Source organism: Entelurus aequoreus, linkage group LG18, assembly GCF_033978785.1.
Source record: "Entelurus aequoreus isolate RoL-2023_Sb linkage group LG18, RoL_Eaeq_v1.1, whole genome shotgun sequence".
Classification (NCBI taxonomy): Eukaryota; Metazoa; Chordata; class Actinopteri; order Syngnathiformes; family Syngnathidae; genus Entelurus; species Entelurus aequoreus.
Window position 1 is genome coordinate 3,875,048 of NC_084748.1, and position 12,540 is coordinate 3,887,587.

The 12,540-nt window shown below is 38.1% G+C and overlaps 1 protein-coding gene across 5 annotated transcripts in view; it reads left to right on the top strand.

The window, feature by feature from the left end:
• Window positions 1-11,265, top strand: part of slit2 (slit homolog 2 (Drosophila)) — a 321,185-nt gene extending 309,920 nt beyond the window's left edge. For all 5 annotated transcript variants that reach the window (XM_062026304.1, XM_062026306.1, XM_062026307.1 and 2 more), the window contains one exon: window positions 10,865-11,265. In XM_062026304.1, coding sequence (XP_061882288.1) covers window positions 10,865-11,112 — 248 coding nt within the window. In that variant the 3' untranslated portion in view covers window positions 11,113-11,265. The remainder of the gene's footprint in view (window positions 1-10,864) is intronic.
• The last annotated feature ends 1,275 nt before the right edge of the window (window positions 11,266-12,540 follow it).

A 12,540-nucleotide genomic window follows, 5' to 3' on the forward strand; every position in this document is an offset into this window, starting at 1 on the left:
CTCTACCACCGTCTGCCGTCTAACACGTCCTCTACCACCTTCTGCCGTCTAACACGTCCTCTACCACCGTCTGCCGTCTAACACGTCCTCTACCACCGTCTGCCGTCTAACACGTCCTCTACCACCTTCTGCCGTCTAACACGTCCTCTACCACCTTCTGCCGTCTAACACGTCCTCTACCACCTTCTGCCGTCTAACACGTCCTCTACCACCTTCTGCCGTCTAACACGTCCTCTACCACCTTCTGCCGTCTAACACGTCCTCTACCACCTTCTGCCGTCTAACACGTCCTCTACCACCTTCTGCCGTCTAACACGTCCTCTACCACATTCTGCCGTCTAACACGTCCTCTACCACCTTCTGCCGTCTAACACGTCCTCTACCACCTTCTGCCGTCTAACACGTCCTCTACCACCTTCTGCCGTCTAACACGTCCTCTACCACCTTCTGCCGTCTAACACGTCCTCTACCACCTTCTGCCGTCTAACACGTCCTCTACCACCTGCTGCCGTCTAACACGTCCTCTACCACCTTCTGCCGTCTAACACGTCCTCTACCACCTTCTGCCGTCTAACACGTCCTCTACCACCTTCTGCCGTCTAACACGTCCTCTACCACCTTCTGCCGTCTAACACGTCCTCTACCACATTCTGCCGTCTAACACGTCCTCTACCACCTTCTGCCGTCTAACACGTCCTCTACCACCTTCTGCCGTCTAACACGTCCTCTACCACCTTCTGCCGTCTAACACGTCCTCTACCACCTTCTGCCGTCTAACACGTCCTCTACCACCTGCTGCCGTCTAACACGTCCTCTACCACCTTCTGCCGTCTAACACGTCCTCTACCACCTTCTGCCGTCTAACACGTCCTCTACCACCTTCTGCCGTCTAACACGTCCTCTACCACCTTCTGCCGTCTAACACGTCCTCTACCACCTTCTGCCGTCTAACACGTCCTCTACCACCTTCTGCCGTCTAACACGTCCTCTACCACCTTCTGCCGTCTAACACGTCCTCTACCACCTTCTGCCGTCTAACACGTCCTCTACCACCTGCTGCCGTCTAACACGTCCTCTACCACCTTCTGCCGTCTAACACGTCCTCTACCACCTTCTGCCGTCTAACACGTCCTCTACCACCTTCTGCCGTCTAACACGTCCTCTACCACCTTCTGCCGTCTAACACGTCCTCTACCACCTTCTGCCGTCTAACACGTCCTCTACCACCTTCTGCCGTCTAACACGTCCTCTACCACCTTCTGCCGTCTAACACGTCCTCTACCACCTTCTGCTGTCTAACACGTCCTCTACCACCTTCTGCCGTCTAACACGTCCTCTACCACCTTCTGCCGTCTAACACGTCCTCTACCACCTTCTGCCGTCTAACACGTCCTCTACCACCTTCTGCCGTCTAACACGTCCTCTACCACCTTCTGCCGTCTAACACGTCCTCTACCACCTTCTGCCGTCTAACACGTCCTCTACCACCTTCTGCCGTCTAACACGTCCTCTACCACCTTCTGCCTACCACCTTCTGCCGTCTAACACGTCCTCTACCACATTCTGTCTAACACGTCCTCTACCACATTCTGTCTAACACGTCCTCTACCACCTACCACCTTCTGCCGTCTAACACGTCCTCTACCACCTTCTGCCGTCTAACACGTCCTCTACCACCTTCTGCCGTCTAACACGTCCTCTACCACCTTCTGCCGTCTAACACGTCCTCTACCACCTTCTGCCGTCTAACACGTCCTCTACCACCTTCTGCCGTCTAACACGTCCTCTACCACCTTCTGCCTACCACCTTCTGCCGTCTAACACGTCCTCTACCACATTCTGTCTAACACGTCCTCTACCACATTCTGTCTAACACGTCCTCTACCACCTTCTGCCGTCTAACACGTCCTCTACCACCTTCTGCCGTCTAACACGTCCTCTACCACCTTCTGCCGTCCAACACGTCCTCTACCACCTTCTGCCGTCCAACACGTCCTCTACCACCTTCTGCCGTCCAACACGTCCTCTACCACCTTCTGCCGTCCAACACGTCCTCTACCACCTTCTGCCGTCCAACACGTCCTCTACCACCTTCTGCCGTCCAACACGTCCTCTACCACCTTCTGCCGTCTAACACGTCCTCTACCACCGTCTGCCGTCTAACACGTCCTCTACCACCGTCTGCCGTCTAACACGTCCTCTACCACCGTCTGCCGTCTAACACGTCCTCTACCACCGTCTGCCGTCTAACACGTCCTCTACCACCGTCTGCCGTCTAACACGTCCTCTACCACCTTCTGCCGTCTAACACGTCCTCTACCACCTTCTGCCGTCTAACACGTCCTCTACCACCTTCTGCCGTCTAACACGTCCTCTACCACCTTCTGCCGTCTAACACGTCCTCTACCACCTTCTGCCGTCTAACACGTCCTCTACCACCTTCTGCCGTCTAACACGTCCTCTACCACCTTCTGCCGTCTAACACGTCCTCTACCACCTTCTGCCGTCTAACACGTCCTCTACCACCTTCTGCCGTCTAACACGTCCTCTACCACATTCTGCCGTCTAACACGTCCTCTACCACATTCTGCCGTCTAACACGTCCTCTACCACCTTCTGCCGTCTAACACGTCCTCTACCACCTTCTGCCGTCTAACACGTCCTCTACCACCTTCTGCCGTCTAACACGTCCTCTACCACCTTCTGCCGTCTAACACGTCCTCTACCACCTTCTGCCGTCTAACACGTCCTCTACCACCTTCTGCCGTCTAACACGTCCTCTACCACCTTCTGCCGTCTAACACGTCCTCTACCACCTTCTGCCGTCTAACACGTCCTCTACCACCTTCTGCCGTCTAACACGTCCTCTACCACCTTCTGCCGTCTAACACGTCCTCTACCACCTTCTGCCGTCTAACACGTCCTCTACCACCTGCTGCCGTCTAACACGTCCTCTACCACCTTCTGCCGTCTAACACGTCCTCTACCACCTTCTGCCGTCTAACACGTCCTCTACCACCTTCTGCCGTCTAACACGTCCTCTACCACCTTCTGCCGTCTAACACGTCCTCTACCACCTTCTGCCGTCTAACACGTCCTCTACCACCTTCTGCCGTCTAACACGTCCTCTACCACCTTCTGCCGTCTAACACGTCCTCTACCACCTTCTGCCGTCTAACACGTCCTCTACCACCTTCTGCCGTCTAACACGTCCTCTACCACCTTCTGCCGTCTAACACGTCCTCTACCACCTTCTGCCGTCTAACACGTCCTCTACCACCTTCTGCCGTCTAACACGTCCTCTACCACCTTCTGCCGTCTAACACGTCCTCTACCACCTTCTGCCGTCTAACACGTCCTCTACCACCTGCTGCCGTCTAACACGTCCTCTACCACCTGCTGCCGTCTAACACGTCCTCTACCACCTTCTGCCGTCTAACACGTCCTCTACCACCTTCTGCCGTCTAACACGTCCTCTACCACCTTCTGCCGTCTAACACGTCCTCTACCACCTTCTGCCGTCTAACACGTCCTCTACCACCTTCTGCCGTCTAACACGTCCTCTACCACCTTCTGCCGTCTAACACGTCCTCTACCACCTTCTGCCGTCTAACACGTCCTCTACCACCGTCTGCCGTCTAACACGTCCTCTACCACCTTCTGCCGTCTAACACGTCCTCTACCACCGTCTGCCGTCTAACACGTCCTCTACCACCTTCTGCCGTCTAACACGTCCTCTACCACCTTCTGCCGTCTAACACGTCCTCTACCACATTCTGCCGTCTAACACGTCCTCTACCACATTCTGCCGTCTAACACGTCCTCTACCACCTTCTGCCGTCTAACACGTCCTCTACCACCTTCTGCCGTCTAACACGTCCTCTACCACCTTCTGCCGTCTAACACGTCCTCTACCACCTTCTGCCGTCTAACACGTCCTCTACCACCTGCTGCCGTCTAACACGTCCTCTACCACCTTCTGCCGTCTAACACGTCCTCTACCACCTTCTGCCGTCTAACACGTCCTCTACCACCTTCTGCCGTCTAACACGTCCTCTACCACCTTCTGCCGTCTAACACGTCCTCTACCACCTTCTGCCGTCTAACACGTCCTCTACCACCTTCTGCCGTCTAACACGTCCTCTACCACCTTCTGCCGTCTAACACGTCCTCTACCACCTTCTGCCGTCTAACACGTCCTCTACCACCTTCTGCCGTCTAACACGTCCTCTACCACCTTCTGCCGTCTAACACGTCCTCTACCACCTTCTGCCGTCTAACACGTCCTCTACCACCTTCTGCCGTCTAACACGTCCTCTACCACCTTCTGCCGTCTAACACGTCCTCTACCACCTTCTGCCGTCTAACACGTCCTCTACCACCGTCTAACACGTCCTCTACCACATTCTGCCGTCTAACACGTCCTCTACCACCTTCTGCCGTCTAACACGTCCTCTACCACCTTCTGCCGTCTAACACGTCCTCTACCACCTTCTGCCGTCTAACACGTCCTCTACCACCTTCTGCCGTCTAACACGTCCTCTACCACCTGCTGCCGTCTAACACGTCCTCTACCACCTTCTGCCGTCTAACACGTCCTCTACCACCTTCTGCCGTCTAACACGTCCTCTACCACCTTCTGCCGTCTAACACGTCCTCTACCACCTTCTGCCGTCTAACACGTCCTCTACCACCTTCTGCCGTCTAACACGTCCTCTACCACCTTCTGCCGTCTAACACGTCCTCTACCACCTTCTGCCGTCTAACACGTCCTCTACCACCTTCTGCCGTCTAACACGTCCTCTACCACCTTCTGCCGTCTAACACGTCCTCTACCACCTTCTGCCGTCTAACACGTCCTCTACCACCTTCTGCCGTCTAACACGTCCTCTACCACCTTCTGCCGTCTAACACGTCCTCTACCACCTTCTGCCGTCTAACACGTCCTCTACCACCTTCTGCCGTCTAACACGTCCTCTACCACCTTCTGCCGTCTAACACGTCCTCTACCACCTTCTGCCGTCTAACACGTCCTCTACCACCTTCTGCCGTCTAACACGTCCTCTACCACCGTCTAACACGTCCTCTACCACCGTCTAACACGTCCTCTACCACCGTCTAACACGTCCTCTACCACCGTCTAACACGTCCTCTACCACCGTCTAACACGTCCTCTACCACCGTCTAACACGTCCTCTACCACCTTCTGCCGTCTAACACGTCCTCTACCACCTTCTGCCGTCTAACACGTCCTCTACCACCTTCTGCCGTCTAACACGTCCTCTACCACCTTCTGCCGTCTAACACGTCCTCTACCACCTTCTGCCGTCTAACACGTCCTCTACCACCTTCTGCCGTCTAACACGTCCTCTACCACCTTCTGCCGTCTAACACGTCCTCTACCACCTTCTGCCGTCTAACACGTCCTCTACCACCTTCTGCTGTCTAACATGTCCTCTACCACCTTCCTGCTCCACTCAGCCTCCCCACAGCTTCCTCTCAGTCCCACACCTGGGGCCACACAGGTGAGCTCTCACACCTTTTATTCTCCTCAGAACATCCACTTCCTCTTCCACTTCCTCTTCCTACCGTATAACACGTATTCCTACACCAAGAAAAGGTTCTAAAAACCATGTGTGTCATCTTTTTTTCGGGGGACGATAAGCAGGGGTGTCCAAAGTGCGGACCAGGGGCCATTTTACAAATACTATTACAAAAAAAAACAAAATAAAAAGTGAAATAAGAGAGCAAAACATTTGATTTATATATATATATATATATATATATATATATATATATATATATATATATATATATATATATATATATATATATATATATATATATATATATAGATAGATATGTGTGTGTGTATATATGTGTGTATATGCATATGTGTAAATATATGTACAGATATGTACATATGTATGTATGTATGTATGTAAATATATATACATACTGTATGTGTATATATAGGTGTGTATATATATGTGTGTGTATACATACATATACATATATATGTATGTATATATATCTATGTAAATATATATACATACGTGTATATCTATGTGTATATATGTAAACATTTATACTAATGTGTATATATATGTGTATATCTATATGTGTGTATATATACACATATATATGTATGTATATACATATATATATATATGTATATACAGTATGTGTGTGTATATGTATATGCGTAAATATGTATACAGATGTGTACATATGTATGTATATATGTAAATATATATACATACTGTATGTATATATAAGTGTATATATATACATATACATATATATGTATGTATATATATGTAAATATATATACATATGTGTATAAATGTGTATATATACGTTTATATATGTAAACATTTATACAAATGTGTATATAATGTGTATATCTATATGTGTGTACATATGTATATATACACCTATATATGTGTATATATAGGTGTATATATATGTGTCTGTATATATACATATACATATATATGTATGTATATATATGTAAATATATATACATATGTGTATATAATGTGTATATCTATATGTGTGTACATATGTATATATACACATATATATATATGTATATATATACATATATTTATATATGTGTGTGTGTATATATATATATATATATATATATATATATATATATATATATATATATATATATATATATATATATATATATATATATATATATAAAGACAAAACCTTGTCAGCTTTGTGTTATAGATGACAAAGCATACTATTATTATTTTAAATGTATTTACTTATTTATTTTTTTAACCTTTATTTACTCAGAAAATGTAATCTTTTTCCCATTACATTACAGTTTTTCACTTTTGTATTTTAAATGTTACTGTTTTTTCCGACTGTCTGAAGCGGGCCAACAAAATTGGAGCTGCGGGCCACAAATGGCCCCTGTGCCACACTTTGAACACCCCAGCCTCACAGGAAGTGAAAATGAGGGGGAAAAAAACATTTCTTCCACTTTCTTGTAAAGACTTTCTAGATGAAAGTCTTGCAGTTTGTTTTTTTTATTTTCTTTTTTGTCCATTTGTCAGGTCAGATGGTATTTTGATGGCGTTTAGGTCAAGGCTCTCATGTTCTATGCTTGCTTTCCCCACTGGGAACAGAAAAGTGCCTTGCTCAAAGGTTGAAAGCCTAATTAGTTGTGTACAAGACTAACTAGTAGTACATTTATGTATTTATTAACCTTCCTTTCATTCAATCTTCTTTGTCTCTAACAACTCTTCTTCACATTATTATTTCTTCTATTTTCTTTTACTTTTCTTTGCTCGCCACACTAAAAAAAACAACTTTTTTTTAAATTATTTTTATTTTGTTCTCTACATTATAAACAACTGTTTTTGTTTTCTACATTAAAAAGATTGTTCTCCACATGAAAAAACTACTTATTATTGTTTAAATATTTTTATTTTGTTCTATGCATTAGAAAACAACTTTTTTTCCACATTAAAACACAACTTATTATTTTTTAAATAATTTTCATTTTGTTCTCTACATTAAAAAACAACTTCTTTTTTTATTTATTTTTTATTTTGTGCTCCACATTAAAAAGCAACTTATTATTTTTTAAATAATTGTTATTTTGTTCTTCACATTAAAAACAGTGTATTTGTATTTTGTTAAAAATCAACTTTTTATTTTTTAGATATTTTAATTGTGTTCTCTACATTAAAAAGAAATTAACACGTGTACGTTTAAAAAAAAAAAGAAACTTGGATATAGAGTAAAAAAATAAAATAAAATATATACATATATAAACATATATACATACATACATATTGTTCTCCACATTAAAAAAAACGTATTCTTTTTATTTTGTTCTCCACAATAAAAAGAAACTTTTTAGTATTTGTTTTTGATTATTTTTATTTTGTTCTCTACATTAAAAAGCAATTTATTATATTTTTTGTTCTCCACATTAAAAACAACATATTATTTGTATTATGTTCTCAACATTAAAAAGCAACTTTTTGTTGTTTTGTTCCCTACATTAAAAAGCTACTTTTTTTTAATATTGTTATTTTTATCTTGTTCTCCACATTAAAAACAACATACTATTTTTATTTTGTTGTCCACATTAAAAAGCACCTTTTTATTGTTCTCCACATTAAAAAGCAATGTATTATATATTTTTTGTTCTCCACATAAAAAACAACATATTATTTTTATTATGTTCTCCACATTAAAAAGCAATGTATTATATATTTTTGTTCTCTACATAAAAAACAACATATTATTTTTATTATTTTCTCCACATTAAAATGCAACTTTAGTTTTTTGTTGCCCACATTAAAAACAGCATATTATTTTTATTTATTTATTTTTCTTCACGTTTATAAAAAAAAAAAAGAAACTTGGATATAGAGTAAAAAAAAAGATTAATAAATAAATTTGAAATATATATATATATATATATATATATATATATATATATATATATATATAAACATACATACATACATACATACATATTGTTCTCCACATTAAAAACAACGTATTATTTTTATTTTGTTGTCCACAATAAAAACAACATATTATTATTTTGTTGTCCACATTAAAAACAACATATTATTTTGTTGTCCAGATTAAAAACAACTTATTATTTTTGTCCTCCACATTAAAAACAGCATATTATTTTTATTTATTTTTTTCTCCATGTTTAAAAAAAAAAAAAAGAAATTTGGATATAGAGTAAAAAATTTAAAATAAATTACAAAAAAAGAATATATATATATAAACATACATACATACATATTGTTCTCCACATTAAAAACAACGTATTATTTTTATTTTGTTCTCCACATTAAAAAGTAACTTTTTAGTATTTGTTTTTGATTATTTTTATTTTGTTCTTTACATTAAAAGCAATTATATTTTTTGTTCTCCACATTAAAAACAACATATTTGTATTATGTTCTCAACATTAAAAAGCAACTTTTTGTTGTTTTGTTCCCCACATTAAAAAGCTACTTTTTTTTAATATTGTTATTTTTATCTTGTTCTCTACATTAAAAACAACATACTATTTTTATTTTGTTGTCCACTTCAAAAAGCACCTTTTTATTGTTCTCCACATTAAAAAGCAATGTATTATATATTTTTTGTTCTCTACATAAAAAACAACATATTATTTTTATTATTTTCTCCACATTAAAATGCAACTTTAGTTTTTTTGTTGCCCACATTAAAAACAGCATATTATTTTTATTTATTTATTTTTCTTCACGTTTATAAAAAAAAAAAGAAACTTGGATATAGAGTAAAAAAAATAAATTAATAAATAAATTTAAACATACATACATACATACATATTGTTCTCCACATTAAAAACAACATATTTTTATTTTGTTCTCCACATTAAAAACAACATATTTTTATTTTGTTGTCCACAATAAAAACAACATATTATTTTGTTGTCCGCATTAAAAAAAACATATTATTTTGTTGTCCACATTAAAAACAACTTATTATTATTTGTGTCCTCCCCATTAAAAACAGCATATTATTTTTATTTATTTTTTTCTCCATGTTTAAAAAAAAAAAAGAAATTTGGATAGAGTAAAAAATAAATTACAAAAAATGAATATATATATATATATAAACATACATACATACATATTGTTCTCCACATTAAAAACAACGTATTATTTTTATTTTGTTCTCCACATTAAAATGCAACTTTTGTTTTTTTGTTCTCCACATTAAAAACAACATATTTTTATTTTGTTGTCCACATTAAAAACAACATGTTATTTTTATTTCATTTTTTTTGTTTTTTTTAAAGAAGTTGGATATAGAGGAAAAAAAATAAATAAATAAATATATATATATATATATATATATATATATATGTGTGTATATATATATATATATATATATATATATATATATATATATATATATATATATATATATATATATATATAATATATATATATATATATATAAACTTACATACATACATACATATTGTTCTCCACATTAAAAACAACGTATTATTTTTATTTTGTTCTCCACATTAAAAACAACATATTTTTATTTTGTTGTCCACAATAAAAACAACATATTGTGTTGTCCGCATTAAAAACAACATATTATTTTGTTGTCCACATTAAAAACAACTTATTATTTTTGTCCTCCACATTAAAAACAGCATTTTTTTTTTCTCCATGTTTAAAAAAAAAGAAATTTGGATATAGAGTAAAAAATTAAAAATAAATTACAAAAAAAGAATATATAAACATACATACATACATATTGTTCTCCACATTAAAAACAACGTATTTTTATTTTGTTCTCCACATTAAAATGCAACTTTAGTTTTTTTGTTCTCCACATTAAAAACAACATATTTTTATTTTGTTGTCCACATTAAAAACAACATATTATTTTTGTCCTCCACATTAAAAACAGCATATTATTTTTATTTCATCGTCCACGTTTTTTTTTTTTTTTTTAAAGAAGTTGGATATAGAGGAAAAAAATAAATAAATATATATATATATATATATATATATATATATATATATATATATATATATATATATATAACCCTCCCATAATGCACCTGCTGTGAACCTGTTTTTATGTTTTATTTATTTATTTTTTATCGTTCTGTTTGTGTTGTGTTGTGTTTGCTTAACCTGCCCATTGTACAGCACTTTGGCTACCCCTGTGGTAAATTTTAAATGTGATTTTTATATATATATATATATATATATATATATATATATATATATATATATATATATATATATATATATATATATATATATATATATATATATATATAAATGCATGTTTCCTCCATTCCTTCCGGCAGAGGTGGCCTGCAGAGGGGAACGGGTCCGAGATGTCTACCAGAGCCAGCAAGGCTACGCGGCGTGCCAAACCCAGGAGAAGGTCTCCCGTCTAGTGTGCCGGGGCAGCTGCCTGGGGGGCACGGAGGCCTGCTGCACCCCCCTCCGCAGCAAGCGCAGGAAATACACCTTCCAGTGCACCGACGGCAGCTCTTTTGTCCAGGAGGTGGAGAAGGTGGTGAAGTGCGGCTGTACAAAGTGTCCGTCGTAGAAAAAGAAAACACAAAAAAAGACTTTCTCCTCGCAAGATATGTTTTGTGTGCCCGCCCCTCCCCTTCTTTTCACAAATCCCTCCAAGTTTGTTTTTTAAAGAAGAAAAAGAAACACGGGAGTTTCTTTCCTGGAGTTCAGTGCTGGACTGACGACCGACGCTTCCTCGGCGGGGATGTGGAATTGTAAAGACTTCTTTTTTATTACCAAGTGGAGAAAAAGACAAAAAAAAACTTTTTCCTCGTATCTTTTTCTCCGATGTCTCTTCCCCGGACGTCCCACGGGGTCACGGACGTCCCTTCTCCGTGTCGTACGAGTAACCTGAAGCGGTAGTAGCACACACTCGCCACTAGGAGGCGCTGCGGGGAGACCATCTTCTTGTTTGCTGACTCAGCGACGGAACCACACGCTCATGGAGGGAAAATACTGACAAAACTCCACAAGCACGCAGAAATGTTTTTACTTACCACCAAATAGTCGCAAGTAAAAATAAAAGCATTTCTCCATCAAAAATAATTTGCAAATATAGAAGAAAATGTTCAGTTCAAGTATTTGCAACTATAAAAACTTTTTTTTTTCAATAAAAAAACGATTCGCAAGCGTAAAAACAATTTTCTTTCGTTGAAATTTTGTTTTGCAAGAATAAAAACAATTTTCTTCAATTAAAAAAATATCCGCAATTATAAAACAATTTTCTTTAGTTTAGAAAATATTTGAAAGTATAAAACCAAATTTTTCATTTAAAAAAAAACTGTAAAAAAAAGTGTTTTTAAATTTTAAAAAAACGATTCTTAAGTGTACTTGAATTTTTTTTGTAAGAATAAAAACAATTTTCTTCAATGATAAAAATATTCTCAATTATAAAAACCTCCATCCATCCATCCATTTTCTACCGCTTGTCCCTTTTGGGGTCGCTGGAGCCTATCTCATTTTCTTGAATTAAAAATGTTCAAATATGAATAAAAATTTCTTCAAATTAAAAAAAAATGTCAAATAAAAAAAACATTTGCAAGTATAAAAACTACTTGTTTACACATCATTTAATAATTTTTAATTGAAGGGGGGGAAAAAAGTTTTGCTTGCAAATCTTTTTTTTCATAAATGTTTTTTTTTTTAACTTGCGAATCTCATTTTTAATTGAAGAAAAAAACATTTTACTTGCAAATCTTTTTTTTTTCCATTAATTTTTTTTTTTACTTGCGAATCTCATTTTTAGTTGAAGAAAAAAAAAATCTTGAAAAAAAATGTTTTTTTACTAGCAAATCTTTTTTTTTAATTGAAGAAAAAAATGTTTTTTTGCTTAAAAATCATTTTTTCATTTTAAAAAAAAATTTTTTACTTGCGATTTCGTTTTCATTGAAAATGTCTTGCGAATCTCATTTTTAATTGAAGAAAAAAAACGTTTTTTTTACTTGCAAATCTTTTTTAT